This window comes from Paramisgurnus dabryanus, chromosome 4 (assembly GCF_030506205.2).
Source record: "Paramisgurnus dabryanus chromosome 4, PD_genome_1.1, whole genome shotgun sequence".
Taxonomy (NCBI): domain Eukaryota; kingdom Metazoa; phylum Chordata; class Actinopteri; order Cypriniformes; family Cobitidae; genus Paramisgurnus; species Paramisgurnus dabryanus.
Window position 1 is genome coordinate 34932106 of NC_133340.1, and position 18325 is coordinate 34950430.

At 36.5% G+C, this 18325-nt stretch overlaps 1 protein-coding gene across 1 annotated transcript; it reads right to left on the reverse strand.

Annotated features, from left to right (window-relative positions):
- Positions 1–1027: 1027 nt before the first annotated feature.
- Positions 1028–18325, reverse strand: knl1 (kinetochore scaffold 1). The gene is made up of 25 exons (XM_065254927.1): positions 18306–18325; positions 17026–17062; positions 16855–16914; positions 16680–16765; positions 16530–16582; positions 15861–15882; positions 15691–15728; positions 15484–15536; positions 11317–15351; positions 11052–11160; positions 10896–10963; positions 10623–10721; positions 9170–9285; positions 8466–8556; positions 8206–8322; positions 7955–8042; positions 7787–7870; positions 7638–7677; positions 7413–7517; positions 5093–5193; positions 4939–5004; positions 3645–3754; positions 2544–2665; positions 2168–2293; positions 1028–1222 (listed from the first exon to the last, which is right to left on the reverse strand). The coding sequence occupies exons 1-25, from the start codon at positions 18323–18325 to the stop codon at positions 1126–1128; spliced, it is 5943 nt and encodes a 1980-aa protein (XP_065110999.1). The 3' UTR covers positions 1028–1125.

The following is an 18325-nucleotide window of genomic DNA, read 5'->3' on the forward strand; positions in this document are numbered from 1 at the left end:
CCAGTTTTAGCCACACGTTTTGTGATTGCAATACCAGTTTTGGCCACAATCCTACATACTGTTCCTTTAAGTCATTTTATAATCCCCCTAACTGTGTATATAGGGTCAGTACTACAGACAGCATACATTCTGTACTCAGGACATGGCCATATACCGCCATCCGGTCATGATTTCTAAAATGTCTTGGCACACATCAATGTAAAACGCGGGTCTAATAACAGACCCTTGGAAGTGTATAAAAGTGTAACTTTCCATATGCGACTTAAATACAGCCTACTTATACACACAGTCATTTGCTTTTACACTGCCACAGCCAGCTTGATTCCTCACAATTATCCTGTTATTATACTCTATCCAGACGGCACATCGGAACTCAGATCAGCAGTGGTTTAATAATACAGAAAACAACCACAACATATCATCACAGAAGATGTACTTCTGTGCTCTGTGATGCTTTGATTCTCCTTTGTGGTACAAACCCATCAAACAGTGCTACGAAAAATGCCCATGGTGTAATATAAAAAAGATGTACCTTCAAAAGAAACTGAAGATCCATCATTCTCAATTATATTCCAGCAAACGATGTTCCTTGAACAGCTGAGCTTCTTTAATGCCACAGTCAATGCCTGCATGCCGGTGAATTGTGAGTCACAACATTGTGGATTCAACATTCCCACTTAACAATAGCTTATATCTCTGCTAATGCACGTGCAGACTAATGCAAAGCACTTAAAAAAGTCTTATGGGTTTTACCAGTAACAATCAGACTACATTGTATTAATATTTATGCAATGATGGTTAAATGCATCGTATGCTTCCTATGTTGCATTGATTTCTTCTCAAGAATGAATATTACATACCTGTGTCTCCATCTTATACGGTGGTCTGGTTAACGGTCAACATCATACCTGCATGTTTCTGTCTGGTCTTGGTTCAGTTATAGGTCATTATTATGCTGTATTATTTTTCCCAAACTTGAAAATCAGACATTTAAAATGCCTAAAACAACACAAACTGTATGTGCTTTTATTATTTTTTTATGAAATTAAATCATACGAACACAAATATATACAAACATTTAAATGAACAGAAGTGAAGAGAGAGTAAATACAAAAACTTAAGAGTCTAGCTCAGGAGGTCACTGTGGATCTTCTTCAGGATATTTGTCAGATAGTTTTTGTCTGGTTTGACAGAAGATATGATGTCTTCTATTTGAGCCAACCTAAACAAAGTAAAACATGTTAGCAAAGCATCCATTAATAATACACTAAGGGTCCGGACGGGACCAAAATTCACATGCTATTCCAGAGGTGGAAGTGTGTTTAGTATTTTGGGCGTTGCAGATCAAAAGCTCTGGATACACATGCTTGTGATGTTCCATAATCGTTTTAAATGTAAAGTAAAATTTCAAACATGTCATTTATTAATTTTATTTTATTAAATCAAAATCAATGGCCAATTCGAAAGAGATTACAAACACAGGGGACATCTGAGAAGCAAGATTTTCTCAGAGTTCCCCCTATAAAACTATTCCCGTCCGAATTGGGCTTTAAAGAAGACTCAAGTGTGAACACCATAGATATGTATAATAAAGACTAGATGTCTCACCCGCGCTGCTGGCCAATGGAGGTCGGAGATGTACTTATGACACTGCATACTTATGAACAATTTTCATGAAACATGTTAAACCATCCAGAATTTTACCACATAACGTTTGTAGTAACTAAACCATTTAAAAATCTGTACAAAATTGAGCAAGTTATGGTCATTTAAAACTACATGCACCATTAAAACACAATGCTACAAGTGATGACTTTAGAGACTCCGCCGTAAGAGATCTAGCCTTTATTATACATATCTATGATGAACACTCCCTAGGATTCATTTAAACCTTCACCCGCTATAAGTATTGCACCCTGCCCTTTGGGAAGCACCGAATAAAGGTATGTAAATTGGTTTGTGGTGGAGAGATGATGTTTTGTGATTAAGCCACAAATAAACACGTTTTCTATTAAAAAGATTCAATTCCAATTATAACGAATTTAATATCTTATACTTGTAATCACAGCACACCACTTTAAATCATTTCTTATTAGCAATCCTGGTTTTGTTAACCACGTATATAAACGCACTTAAAATCTTTGTGATACTGAAAATGATTTCAAACCTGGTGTTTCCAATGTGATTTCTGAAGTCCTGAATTTGTAGTGGTTCAAAGGGATAATCAGGGGTGACCATCAGACTTAACTCAAACTTTATAAACGCTTTCAGACTTGAGAAGATGATATGAACTCTGAAATTAAACAAAGTACTTTTAGTTTCATTCATACAGTTATGATCAAACATCTGATACAGAAAACTATTAGGGAAACAAATGGCAATGACTCCACAGTCTACACAAACCACACAAGAACCGCAGTTGGACATGTCAAGAGCATGTGAGCTATCTGCTTTCATTTAAAAAGTATGGATGAGGTTTAACACTACAATACAAATGTTGTAATTAATGAATACTAAGAATGAGTAAATGTCTGTTGACATACTTTGTGTCCACACAAGTGATCTGTCGAATGCAAAGCCTCAGTCCTCCCCACTTCTTGAGCCGATGGATCTCCTCACCCAAGAGTCGAAGACGTCCGACCACCAAACTGACATCATGAAGTAGCTGTTAAGGAACCATAAAAAAAAAAAAAAACACACTCAGACATCTCATATATAGTTCTTATGTATTTGGGGGGGTGGGGGGGGTCTAATGGTATTTCATACCTTCTCACTACACGGTTAATGAGTTGGAATCCTCATGCTAAACATGGGCAAAAGTTCAAAGAACCAGAGTATATCTCTGCCGAATGCACTTCGTCAGCAAATTTTGAAAAGTTTCTTTCGACTACTAAAATCTGTTGTGTGAGCAGTGCAGGAAGTACAGTGGAAGTCCTTATATGGGCACTTCACCCGGAATAGCGCATGCACACACCAACCAAAAGCTGACACAAAAACCAACATCACCAGAAAAGTGTTTTTTTTGTGAGGGAAACTTGGGAAAAAAGAATCCCATCCTTATGGGAACAATGGATGTAGTTTGTTTATCTGGGGTAGAAGCAGAGTTGTGCGTGTGTGTTTGGCGCTGGATTTCGTTAAAACAGGGCGTCCCAACCGGGTCATGAGTCATGGCGGTAAGTAAAACTGTATTAAAATGGTGCGTAAGTGCATGTAAATGACATGAACATGTAGTCAATCAGAGATAGTGTGATAATGTTTTGTGTGCGTTGCCCGCTCGTGACTTGCCCTGCCCGCAGTACGTCTCGAGGAGCTTGGCTTTTTCATAAAGTAGCGGTACAGTTGATTTGTCTTTTATAAATCTGATAAAACTAAAGACTCTTTGGAGATATGAGGGATACAATGCTACTTTATAGCTACTCAAGAATAACATGAGATTAGCAGAAACAGCTGGTGTTATGTAGGCTTTAATCTGACAGATCAAATAGCACAGATTGTGTGGTGCAGACGCAGAGTTAACCAAATACCAACATTTGGCATTTGAGCAAACAGCGTATCCATGTATTAAAAGCATTTTATGTTAAAATGCAATTTTAAATTTATGTAACACTATGTAATTGAACTTCTAACATGTCACATGTTCTTACCTCTGGTATATGTCGGGTTGTGGGGTATTTTTGCATCCATTGAGTTTGCAACTTCTTGTGCAATGCGAGCAATTTGTGAACCATGCTTGCATGACACTCAGACTTATCCACTTCAGAAACAAAAGAAAGGCATGTATACATTAAAGTAAATACAATACAATCTATCTACAAAACTACAAAAACTACATACTATAGACGAGTGCAACAACTTAAACTTTTTTTTTGGCCCAAGCTTAACTTCTGGTAGACTTCCGCATAAAATCGATAACAACAGATTCGAGTTCTTCTAGAGCAGAGGTGCCCAAAGTTGGCCAGCAATGACCTTTAATTTGGCCCGCCATGCAAATTATTTTTTGTACATGCATACTTGAAGGTGTATAGCATGCATCATAAAACTCAACAAACTTGGGTACTATAGGGCTAATAATGGAGAGGTTAAGGAAGTGACATACAGACAAAAGGAAAATTTTAAATTATTGGCAAAATTATTTCTATTTTACAAGAATTACCTATGAAAATAAAACTGCATTAGTAATGCATAAGCAGAGTAATGTTTGCTTATTTAATTTTTTAAATATTAAAAATTTATAAATTAGGAGAATCAGGGCAACTTTGATATAACACAGCAACATTTACTTTCGGCCCTCAGTCAGGTTTGATTTTGGGCACCTTGGTAGGAAAAGTTCGGGCACACCTGTTCTAGAGTAAATTATTTCTGATACCAAGCAAAATAAATAACAAGTAAATTATCTATTCAAATCATAGCTAAAGTGTATGAACTACTATACTGAGCTACATTTAATGTGTAAAATAATGTGTAAAATTAATGTACACAACGTTAGCTACAGATCCTTGAATTCTTCCATGGATGCCAAACCTAGTTTCGTTGAGCAGTGATCCATAGTCATCACCTCACATTGTCTTTAGTAAAAAAAAATTTTTTTTTCAAAAAGTAAGGTCAGTTTAGCCACTAACCAGATAGAAAAACAAAAAAACAGACCGGAGGTTAACTTTGAACCAGGCGCGTAACCGTGAGAACGGTTATTATTATGTAATAAAATATATAATATTATAATGTGATCTTAAATTTGGGATACTGTAGATCTAGGCAATTGCTATCACAAAATAAACACAGAGAGTGATGCATAAGACTAAATAACTGGTGAACTGATGCATATTGGCTTTAATATTTGTATTGTGCTGCAACTGTTTTATAAAAGCAATAAGGTACTGGAGGCTAGTGCTGCATCGTGAATAAATCACAGATGAAGTAGTTGCATTGACACAAACTTACCATTTAGCTGGAAACTAAGGGATACATCCATATTCTGCTCCATACCTTCAGTCATCCATTCCTTCCCTGATAGATGAGATTGTTTTTAGGCTACTTGCAAATGTGATTACAATGAAAATAATTTGGAGTAATTGTAAAACAGTAATGAACTCACCAGCAGGTGTCTGTAGCTTCACCTGCAGGTGCACGGTCTTGTGAAGGAAAGTAAACAAAGCTCCTCTTTCATCCGTCTCATCCAGACGCCACTCATTCAAACTGAAAGACAAAACAAGATTTGATGTTAAACACAAAAAAAAAATTATAAGGCTTGTTTTAAGAATAAACCAAGCAACCTTTTATAAAACAAGACGTGTTATAAGCAAGATTAGTATTGAATTAGTATTTTAGAGCTGGTTAGGACAGATGTATTGATTATAATGAAAGTTTTAGATTTGTTAGCCTGGACCACAAAACCAGCCATGAGGGTATTTTTTAATTGAGATTTATTAATCTTCTTAAAAGTGAAATAAGCTTTCATTGATGTATGTTTTATTAGGATAGGACAATATTTGGCTGAGATACAACTAATTTAAAATCTGAAATCAGAGAGTGCAAAAAAATTGATAAAATCACTTTGTCCAGATAAAGTCTTTAGAAACACATATGATATACATTTTTGATATATTTACAAGTACAAAATATCTTTATGGAACATGATCTTTACTTAATATCCTAATGATTTTTAGCATAAAAATATGTATTGTTGGCTATTGCTACAAACATAGACAATAGTTTCATCAAACGCACGTGCGTTGTTGCTGTTACGCACCTGAACCAAAGTGAACTTCCATTCTGTATTTGAAGTTTATTTCCAAAACGCAATAAACGCCATTTTTTTAAAAAATGAGTTACTGCCAAAATCAGTATTATATCAGGTCAGTATTGTGTACAACTGTTCAACTACATGAATATTAAATGGCAAAAATGAATGCAAATTTATACATTGATTGAATAGATTCATAGAATTTTGAAAAAAAACCTCATGGATTTATTGCATTTTGTGGAAAAAAATAATTTGTTCTTATAATAAATCTTTGTAAATCAAGTTATGGATTTGAATTTTTTTTCTTTTTATAACCTAAAAATACTATGTGAAAGTTTGTAACAGAAAAAAGTGGTTTTCATCTCGTCACTTTCTTGGTATAGAAAACACGTTTTTACCGAAATTTGTCAAAATGGATTTATTGCGTTTTGGAACCAAACTCTTCATTTATTTATTGATCTGACTAGTGGCTAAACTGGCAAAACCCTGAAGTTTCAGTTGATTAACCCAAAACCTGCTTATCCTCATCATGTCTGTTCCAAAACACCTGATAGAAGTTGGTTTAATCAACATCCTACTGGTAACCTAGAGTTAATGTGTGCACACGGGGAATACATTAAGACGTTTTCAATTTCAAACATACAAGGGTATGTCACATAACCAGCTTTCTACAATACCCCCTGAGCTCTAAAAAAAAATACCTTATTCATAACAAAATATTTAGTTTACTAGGGGAGATGGCGAGAATGGATCACAACTGTGCGGAGAGGTTTGGCAGTCAGGCAAGAATTCAAAGACCTGTAGCTAACATTACATTGTATACATTAATTTTACACAGTAACTTTATAGTAATAGTTGATACGCGTTAGATATTATATATGAACAAATTTAATTTACTTGTCATTTATTTACCTTGTTATCAGATTTAAACTACTATAAAAGACTTATTGATTCTATGTGAAAGTCTACCGCAAAGTTTTATTCCAACAAAGCTGTTTGTTTAGTTAGTTGCTGCTGAAACCGTCTATTACCCATGCAACTTATGACTGGTTTTGTGGCGCAGGGACACATTTGTCATTGTGACTTGTGCTGTAGACCAGTGGTTCTCAAACTTTTTCGGCGTGCGGCCCCCCCTTGGGTACGGTGCATCCCTTTGCGGTCCCCCTAAAGACAATTTATGACATAAAACATTCTAAAATGTATAATTTTAATTAAACAATACATATGAAATTATACGACATATTGCTATCGGTTAGTAGCCTTATTTTACGGAGGTTTCATTACACAGAATTCATGATAAATTAATGTAATTAATACTAGGGCCTCCCTGGCACCATCTCGTGGCCCCCCGTTTGAGAACCACTGCCCTGGGGGGTCTTGAGATTGTGCAAGGGGGGCCCCAGTGTAGACATTTAAAAAAAATACATTAATTATTAATAAATACTGTGTAATTAAACCTCATAAAAGTAAGGCTACTAACCAACAGCAGTACATTGTATAATTGAATATGTTTTGTTTAATGCAAATTTTAAGTTTTGAAATGTTTTATGTAATACATTTTATTTGGGGGGCCACGAAGGGATGCATCATACACAGGGGTGGACCACACGCGGAAAAAGTTTGAGAACCACTGTGTGCTGGAGTTTAGCTAGAATTCAACAAAGCAAATAACCTGTTCAAGGTTGCAAGATGACTTTTTAAACCACTGCATTCCTCTTGAAGCTTCTCGTCTTGGCCCTTTAATGTCTTCAGCTGAATCTGTAGCTCATCAATTCCCCTGAAAGTTTCACAATTATTTGAAATTAGCCTATTGGCAATTACTTACCCAAAATTTTTTGATTTAGTATTTAGCAAACAAAAACAGCACAAATCTTTAATATTACACAAACTGGCATACCTCTCTTTCTCATTCAATTCTGAATTTAGCTTGTGTAAATCTGTTAAGTAACAGAAAACAGAAATGGTAAAACATTACAATTTCCTTTAATAATTCTTAAAGGAATAAGACTTTAATAAATCTTCAAGTTAAAATTAAAGAGACATTACCATCTTCTTTTGCTTTCAAGGCTGGTCTGGTTTGGTTAGAGTTGTGATGGTTTCCCTCAATCGTAGCATCTACAGCTGCAAGTTCTGGTTAAAAAGAAACACTGTGTTATTTAACAAAATCATGTGTGCACTTCATAATGTTCAAACCGAGAATCAAGTCTTCTGTACCAGTCTCTAAATTATTAATGCATTCATCCAGCTCAACCATCATTTCGTCCGTCTCCTTAATTTTAGCCATCAGGTGTTCCTTTGCATCCTAAACGTCATAAAATAAGAATATGTCCACTTATCAGAACTTTAAAACACTTAATGCTTAGATGAGAATCAAAGAGAAATGCTTTATCTCTTATAATTTCGGTTTTTAGATCAAATATAAGAATATTGTTTAAATGCAGGTTAAAAAATGCAAAGGCTTTTACCTGTGTTGTTTTTATAAGTTTGGTGTACAAAACTCCCTTCATTTCATGAGAAAGTGCTTTGCTTCTTTTTCCAAAGTAGACTCTCTGCGCTTTCAACTTGGAGCCAAAGCTTTTTAACTGAGGAAAATGAAGATGACTTAATCTTAAACATGAACCTCATTACATCTGACACCACTGAGGCTGTGGTTTGGCGGCACACGCTATGATCGCAATGATCCTTAACCTAAGACGACGCAGGATTGGGTATAAAAACAACATACCTGCTCTTTGGAGAGACTACATATCTGTTGCAGAAGGGCTTCGTTGATGCATATCAGGGACTTTTCTTGTTCGGGGGTTCGTTCTTTAAGTCTATGGAGGAATATAGTTCACAAAATGTTTACGTTTTTGAGAAGCAATCAAAGGTGAAGTGTGTCATCTCAATTTCATCTAGCAGAACCACTAACAAAATTCCAATCTGTATGTTTATGCCTCGTTTCAAAAACATTTTTTTAAAGATAAGTGTTTTGCTTTTTCTCAGGATTTTTTGTATACTGAAAAATAGTAGTATATTTTAATAGTCAAATTAAAAATATTTTTACAGCATGTGCAAATGGCGATTCTCTTGTTAACCACCTTTCGGTATTGTACTATTGTGCTAGGTACTGTAGGGAAGGGCCCTTAAAAAAGTGGTACAGCACGTTGCGCTATTTTGGTACCACTGACAATAAAAACAGACATAATTGCATACCGTATTGTTGAGGCATTAGTGGACCATGAATTCACTGTGTAAGTTTGAGGCCGGACTATCTATTTGCCGTTAGTAAACTTCTATAAACTATCAATGTTTGCTATTCTGTATGGTGCTGCAAGCAATGCATAATTTGCACACTTCATCTTTAATTTGTGTCAAAAGACTTACACTAATTTAAATTCTACAGTGGTGAGTGTCACACAGCATGATCAAAGCAAATCTGATTCGTACCTTTCCACTATATCTGTAAGCTCTTTACATTCATCCTCATACACTCTCTGCTTTGGGTGGTGTATGTATTTCTCCTTGAGCAAATCTTCCATGGTGCGAGTCTCTCCGGCTCTATGCTGCAAAGAGAAAACTTTGTTAAAGGGATAGTTCAGAAAAAAAACTAAGAAAATAAATAACTCCATGATTTACTCACTTTCAAACCAATCAGATAAACCCAATTTAAGTTATATTAGTAAATGTCTTGGCTTTCTAATCGTTATAATGGTAGAGGTGGTAATGGCGCAGTGGATAAGATACACGCCTTTGGTGTGAGAGACCCGGGTTCGAATCCACTGTGACGCACAATTGTGTCCCTGAGCAAGACACTTAACCCCTAGTTGCTCCAGAGGCGTGCAACCTCTGACATATATAGCAATTGTAAGTCGCTTTGGATAAAAGCGTCAGCTTAATTCATATGTAAGTGGTAGTAAATGGTGCTTCTGATTTAAAGCCCAAAAAAGTCTTCACAGAAGTAATCCACACGGCTTCAGCGGGTTAATAAAGGCCTTCTGAGGGCAATCAATGCGATTTTGTAAGAAAAATATAAATATTTAAAACTTTACAAACTAAATAACTAGCTTCTGGTAATGATCAACTAATAAAAGCTAAAACACATGAATGAACGTCGGTCATTAAGTTTGTTAAATATTCAAATTTTTCTAACAAAATCACATCGATTGCCATCAGAAGGCCTTTTTTAAACCCCTGGAGCTGTGTGGATGGAGATTTTGAGATTGAAATCAGAAGCACCATTTACTGCCATTATAAAACTTTAAACAGACAGGGAATTTTCTAATATAGCTCTTGAATTGGTTTGTCTAAAAAATATAATCATATCAGGGCTAAACGCAAATAATTTTTTATACTGTCCCGGTCAGGCCAGTGGTTCAGGTTTTCACTTGCCCTGCCAACATTTTCACTGGCCCCAATAAAAAAATGTCAGTGTCACATATTTAAAAATAATAATTTAAAAGTCAAATATAATTGTATACATATAAAACAGACATGTTCCAACGAAAAAAGGCTCCCAATATTTCTGATTTACCAGTACACTGACAACAAACTGTGCAAAATATTGCATCGTTTCTTTCGTCGTGTTTTACCCAAGCAAATGTCTGCTTCCAAGATGTTAAATAATATACATTGATGAAAATATATTTTAGTGACTGAGGATGAAGCACTGGCCCGATCGGGCAAGTGACAAATCTTTTTACTGGCCCGAACGTCTCTCACACTTGCCCCGGGCAACCGGGCAGTCCTTTATGTTGAGCCCTGCATATTCATTGAGGATGGGTTGAGGGTGAGTAAATCATGGGCTAATTTAAATTTGTTGTTGAACTATCCATTTAAAGGGACACTCTACTTTTTTTGTTAAAAAGAAGTAGAGTGACCAGCAGAAAGTCTGATTACTTACAATGTCTGGAAGAGCACTTGGTCTGGATCTGTGGATGACAAAGTTGATACCAAAGTGGCTCAAGAACTCATTCACGGTGATGCTTCCATCCTCAAGTTTCTGGTGAAATAAACAAAATGAGATCATTTGTGGTATTATTCATTGCCATACAGCAAATAGTGCTAAATTATCAATACATATATACTGAGGTTTAAGACTTTTTTCATCTCTAACGCTGAATATGAACAATGCTATAAAATAATAATAAATGTAAGTGTGTGCGAATGGTAGTACCTTGTTGAAATCAAATTCGAAATCCATTGTCCCATCTATATGAGAATCACACTGGGAGTATCTGAGAGCTGTAAATGAGATGTTTTTCATAAACATATACATCCTCCATCTGAGCTTATATTTGAATGCATCGGATAACACAAGCAAGCAACTCACTGGATTCAGAGACTCCTGTATCTTCCATCATCTTTGCCTTGGGATTCTGAGCGACATGGCTTGTAAAATTACCTTCCCACTGTACACCACCTTCATGACAGTCAGACCCCTAAAGAAACATGAATCTTAGACATTAGCATAATAATGCACATGAATGAAGCCGACGCGTAACACTTTATTACAAAAAAAAATCCTCCAAGCATGTAGCAGGAAATGCCATGCCAACAAATGATTGAGCAGAAAATTATGAAAATTTTGTGCGTACCGTGTCAGAGATGCAGGCTTTCTTGGCACGTTCTGCCGTAACACTGGTCTCCTCCAGATACGGCCTTTTTAAACTTTGGCTCGTGTCCACGTCTGGTTCGAAGACATCATTCTCTAAGGGCTCCTGATTCTTAAGTGCATCCGAAAAATCTACTTGTTCATCTTCTTTGTGGATCGGCCAATTTTCAATACTTCCCGACAAATCTTCCTCGCTGCTCATCTCCGGTAACTCCTCTTCATTGATGTTGACTGAAACGCACTTGCTGTTCTGCTCGACATCCAAATGTTTCTCAAGTGGAAAATGCTGTAAACTGGGAGTGCTTACGGTCACGGTCTTGTTTGGAGTTATAGCCGTACTTCTCTTGGTAAGTTTCGGCAAAATGCCACAGAATGAAATCCTTGATGAAAAAGGCTTATTTTTGAGTCTGAAAGGTGTGGCCTTCTCACTTCTCTGTTTGACGTAAGGTGTAACATTCGAAGCTGGCTCTACGGACATTGCAGATTCACATTGCTCTTTAGGGGAAACCTTTGGAAGTGAAAATGAAGGCAGATGCGCAGTTGCTCCCTTCATGAATTCTTGTTCTGTGTTGATACGCTGTGACATATTTTGAAGCCCCATCTGAAACTCAGCTAAACTCCTCCGCCTTGATTTTTTATGTTGTAGCTCTTCTTTAACGAAAGAATCAGATGTTGAGGAAAGTTCGAGTTGGACTGAGTTTTCACTTTGTTCCTTCGTAGGCCAAAGACCCTCCATTACTTTCTCCTCCATTCTGGAGCCAGAGAAGGTCTCTATTTTTGCCACTTCATTCTGGTTCAATCTAACACTGTCCTGTGTTTCAAAAGGCATCGTGATGACTTTTGTCACCTGCATGTCGTCGTCTTTACCAACAGGCTCTGTGGTTATTACCTTGCTTGCACATGCCATTTTGTCATTTCTATCCACTTCACTGAGGTTGGTGTCCAGATCTGACTTCAGATTGAATGGGATATGGTTTGAGTGGTTATTCCTCTTCGCAGCAATAATATTTTGTTCTCCACTTGACACTGTACATCTAGAAACCGGTATTTCACTTTCAATTTCTTTGATATTTGTGTCAGTGTCCGCCAATGCATCAATTGCAATGGTATTGCAATTTGTAAACTCCATTCCATCTTCTTCACAGGGCATTGCTAGATCTGAAGTACTGGCCTGATGCAATCCTGATCCAGACCTATCCAGCATTTGACAACTTTGTGCAGTAGAAGATAAGTTTCCTTCTGTCTTCCTTTTCTCAACGGTAATGCGACTCTTAAACATGATATTGCCAGTAAACGCTTGGGTCATTTCCATACAGTCAACATTAGGTCCAGAGGAAGCAAGGTTCGGAGTGTTTCTTGATGTATCCAAAGGTTTGCACCTTTCATAGTTTTCGGCCTCAAGCACAATGGTCTGACATCGTGTCATTTCCATTTCATCAGAGTTTGAGAAGTTATTGACTTCAATATTTTCAGGATTGGAAAAGGACATTATACCTCTTCCTGTGGTCATTGACTTTCTTCTGGGCATAAATGCTTTTCGCTCACTGATTGGTAATATTTGCACCGCAGTCATCTCCATGGGTACAGCCACAGTGATGGTTTGATTTGCTCTTCTTGTTGAGGTTGCATCGGCAGCACTTGCTCGCCAGGTAGGATTCGAATCAATGTTAACAGTCGTGCATCCGGTCAGCTCCATTTCATCAGGACTTGGGGGAGCAATTCCAGCGAAGGTACTGGTTTCACCTGTCATGTCCATACAGTCACTTTGATTTTGCTTTGAAGTTGGCAACAAAATACTTTGCTGTTTTACTCTCTTGGAGGTTGAATGGGGGTTCAGTACGATACGTCCAGTGAACGCTTGAGTCATGTCCATCCCATCACTGCTTTTAGTTCCCAAACTTTTTCGTGAGGTGTCTCCACTGAACTGTTTGGCCTCGAGGACGACAGTTTGGCACTGTGTCATCTCCATATCGTCGATATTAGCAGTTTGGTCCGTTACCTCAACATTTCCAGTCAGATTAAAGGACTGTTTGCTTATTTTGGAATATTGAAGCAACATTTTCTCCTTCTCACTGACTGTATATTCTTTGTCTTGAACAGACACTTTTAAAGCCTCGGTCATGTCATCAGAATTAATATATTGAGCTATTGAGACATTGGCTGACTTGTTTTGATTCACTAACTCTTCCTTTCTACTCATATTATTGGAGAAACTCTTCCTTGAATTGCTCGACGGTTTGTCTCCACTGAATTGTTCGGCTTCGAGAATGATCGTTTGGCATTGTGTCATCTCCATATCATCAGAATCAGAAGTTAGGGCTATAGGAAGATGGTAAGATTTGTTTATCTCTGCATTTTCAGTCAGATTAAAGGAAGACTTCTTGCTAATTTGGGAAAAACTGTCCTGAACAGACACTTCTAAAGCTTCGGTCATCTCCATGTCATCAGAATTGGTTGTTTGGGCTAATGAGAGATTGTTTCGATCCATTATTGCTTCATTTCTAATCCCATTATTTGAGAACATCTTACTTTGTTTGTGAATTTGAAGCAGAGCTCCCTCCGTCATACTTGCTGCATAAGGAAAACTCTTCCTTGAGTTGCTCAATGGTTGGTCTCCACTGATCTGTTTGGCCTCGAGAACAATAGTTTGACACTGTGTCATCTCCATATCATCAGAATGAGTTGTTTGGGCTATTGAGAGATTGTTTCGATCCATTATCGTTTCATTTCTAATCCCATTATTTGAGAAAATCTTGCTTGGTTTGTGAATTTGAAGCTGAGCTCTCTCCTTTATGGTTGGTGTATGATGTAAACTCTTCCTTGAGTTGCTCAATGGTTGGTCTCCACTGAACTGTTTGGCCTCGAGAACAATAGTTTGACACTGTGTCATCTCCATATCATCAGAATTTGCAGTTTGGGCAATGGAAAAATTGCCAGATTTGTTGTGATCCATTACCTCTCCACTTCCGATCACATTAAAGGAGGACTTCTTACGTACGGCGGGAAATGAAAACAGGGATTCATTTTTCATATGGGCTGTGTACTCTTGTTCTTGAACGGGTACATCTAAAGCCTCAGTCATTTCCATTTCATCGGAATTAGTAGTTTGGACTATTGAGAGATTTGGTTCGTTACGATCCATCATCTCTCCATTTCCAAACACACTGAAGGAGGACATTTTGCTTACTTTGGAAATAGGACCTTCGTCTTTCATACTGACTGTATGTTGTTTTTCTTGACGGGATACATTAAATGTCCCTGTCATGTCCATTGCATCATCATTCTCAGCGAAATAATGGGATCTATTTTGATCTAGAGCAGATTGGACATTGCTACTGATATTTCCTGTAAGCCTTACATTGATAGCAGCAGTCTGGCTTTGAGTGAGCTCCATGTCATCTTCGCGTGAAAACGCAATACTTGCATTATTTCCAGAAATAAAAGACAGAACAGGTTGATCGTTACTTTTGTTTTCGATTACAACAGTGTGACTCTTGGTCGTTTCCATATCATCGTCTTCAGAAAATGCAACACGGGAACGTCTACGCTGAAGTCCCTGTGGTATTAGTTGTGGGTTACCCTTGCCAATGGAAGGCTGAACTTGTTTCATTAAAAATGCTGGCAACTGATTCTCCTTATCAATTTCTGATGTGCTTGTATTGGCTGAACAGATGAAACCACCACGCTCTTTTTTTGAAGATAAAGGCACCGTATTTTTCACGGTGGGTAGCGATATGCTGGCGAGAAAAGCATTGAAGTCGGAGTCCATGGCTGGATTTTTAGGCTCGACTTTTGTGTCACATGACAAACCCTTCTGACCGGCAACAACAATCTGACCCCCAGCGATCTTCTGAGCCACTTTGAGGCCAAAATTTGGGTTCACCTCATCGTTTTCATAATCCTTATCAATTGTGATTGTGTGACTGTGCGTCATATCCATGTATCCGGTATCTTCTCCAAGCAACATCGTCCTGTCCACACAGTCATCTTGCAGGACAGGATCTGAGAAGAAATTTTCCTACAAGACACATTGATAATAACCACAGTGTCAAAATGTGGGAAGTGGCAGCATATCAAGGCTATCACAAACTGCAGCAACATAAAATGCAATATTATTTCAGTTTCAAGCATTAGATAGGTTGGTACCGACCCTGCTCAGATGTTGGGATACATAAAGAGGAGTGTTCAACAAAGTGTCCAGGCCTGAAAGAAATAAACAGATTTGGTGATTCATTCTCTGTATGTGGGAATCATTTGGAGAAAGAAAACTCACTTGCATGGCATAAGCACCGCTGCGAGCACAACAATATAAGTGCTCTTATACAGATGTACTTTTTGTGCTAAAAAAAAATCTTACCTTTGATTTGATTTCCCTCGTCAACAAAACGCAGAATCCTTTTATTAAAGGACAACAGTTACAATCATATATTTATACAATTACATAGACACACAGAAACATCAAATAAGCAATACGGGCAATTTAATAAAAAAAAAAAATGATATGAAATAGTACAATCTATGACCTACTTTTCATCTTGTCTGTGATCTCCTGTTTACAGAAAAAAAGCAAAACACAATGAAGTTTATAACAGCATCAAAATTCTTATATATAGGCTGTGATATGAATAATAGCACAACCAACAAAGTATATACAATATGTAAGGGATAATGTATAGGCAGCAGGTTGTTATCGCAAAAAAATAAGCCCTGACAGTGTGTTCAGGACCTGACAGAAAGCAGAGGATTTTGAATCACACTGAAGACGCTTATTTTGCAATAACAACTGGATATAACATGGCTATTTACCTCATAAGTATGGTAAAGAACATTAAATATTCTTATGAAATATTTGATTTGCTCATTTTCAAAGAATGCAAACCTTCGTCACACTATTTGGTTTAATCATTTGTAAATATAATGGCATATATGTTATTAAAATACATATTTATATTTAAATCTTTTGTAATATCAAACTGTATCTGTCAATGTGTGTTATTCGTTTTGAACGGTTGTTATCTGGGAATAACAAACCTGCAAATGTTGTGACTGGCCAATCAGAATCAAGTATTCCAATGAGCCATGTAATAATATACCATATAAAACCTACAACTAACGGGTGAGTTACAAATAAATCTAGATAATCTAAAAAAAAAAAGAGAAACTTAATAACTAACTATAAAAAAGAAAAATGCTTACCAACAGTTGGGTTTTGTGCGGTTGCCAGAACAGGAGACTCACCCTTTGCATCTCTGTGAAATTAAAAAACATTGTCCATGTATTACATATATATGCGTTTATCATTTCTATTATTTTTAGCAAACATTAGGCTGAGATCATTAAACTTACTTTGAAAAAACACGGACGTTTTTTGTAGCTGCAAAACTCACTCTCCGTGAATTCCTCTTCTTCTCAATAGGCTTCGTGATTTCCTCCTACGTGAATATGCACAGTAAAAGAAACTTTATTAGAGAAAGAAAAAATAACAAAAATATAACACTTAAAGCACTGAGTCATGGTTTACCTGTTGCACCTCCTGTTCAGGTACAGGTTCTCTCAAAGATGTCCGAGGAGCTTTTAAAATCTATTCGGGGACAATCAAAACACACAATTTTACAGATATATGACTCAGGAGGAATGTATTATTGCCACACATTACTCAGAGCCTAATGTGGAAAATAAAAGAAATACATACCGATGACAACCTCCTCGAAGATTTTACTCCTTCATTTCTGTACAGGACAAAAGTGAAAAACATTTGGTAAAAACAAATCCCCCACATATGCCCACATTATCATCAATATCTCTTGCATTATGTGACTGTTCCAACATGAAAAGAGCTTATGCATTTTGTAGTATTGCAGGGGATAAACACTAATATAAAGTATAGTATCCAAAACAAATGTTTAATGTTAAAAACATGTTTCTTGAAATAGCTGGAAATTATAAGCGTCTAGCTAGAGATGCAACAGCCAGACGCTTATAATAAATGAAGTGCTAGTGAGACTGTGCTACATCCAACACACCATAATGTGACAAAAGGTTAATCAAACCTGAATATTGAATCATTTTTTTGCCATACATATGAAAAAATAAAAATGTACTATTGCAGGCTTCAAGGGATAGTTCACCCAAAAATGAAAATTCCGTCATCATTTACTCACCCTCTTGTTATTACAAAACTGTATACATTTCTTTGTTCTGATGAACACAAAGAAAGATATTTAGAGAAATGTTTGTAACCAAACTGTTTGTGGAGCCCATTCACTTCCATAATAGGAAAAAAATACTATGGAAGTAAATGGGGTCCACAAATTGTTTGGTTACAAACATTTATCAAAATACCTTCATTTGTGTTCATCAAAAACAAAGAAATTTATAAAGGTTTGTAATAACAAGAGGGTGAGTAAATGATGACAGAATGTTCATTTTTGGGTGAAGTATCCATTTCATCATTAATTATGGCACTACAGATGTTTTTGCATTGTTAATATGAGTGTTACAAATCTTGGAATGGGTCAGTAAAATATCAGCAGGGGATCAAATTTAAGATTCTGGTCGAATAAGACAACTATTATTTTCTGAAAGCTCTTGCTTTGGATGCAACACATCATGGACATCAAGAAAAGATAGACTGAACTATAGATGACTGTGTGACTGATTTATTCATCCAAAAATAATACAGATATTAAAGGTCTAAAACTTTTAGAAAGTTGACATGTTAGATGGCACTATTTAAACAGCACTTTAATGTTGGTAAACTTTATTATGCATTAAAACACTATTAGTTTCATATGTATTAAAACATATACAAACAGCTTGAGAAACAACGAATAGCCAAATCTAAAGGAAACGTTCATATTTCTTATATTAAATAAAAATGTTTATGGACACGTTAACAGTCAACCACCCATCTGTCTACACGATTATTTAGTTAACTACTGGAAAATAAAGAACATTTAAATATCAACTTACCCTAAATTTAACTGCTCCAT

What these genes read in the sequence shown, in the direction of transcription:
- knl1 (XM_065254927.1), bottom strand. Translation starts at nt 18,325, where the DNA reads ATGGAGCAGTTAAATTTAGG. An exon ending in GATCACAGACAAGATGAAAA is followed by an intron (nt 15,729 to 15,860) that starts GTAGGTCATAGA and finishes CTTTAATAAAAG; the next exon opens with GATTCTGCGTTTTGTTGACG. An exon ending in CTTACAGATATAGTGGAAAG is followed by an intron (nt 8,557 to 9,169) that starts GTACGAATCAGA and finishes ATTCCTCCATAG; the next exon opens with ACTTAAAGAACGAACCCCCG.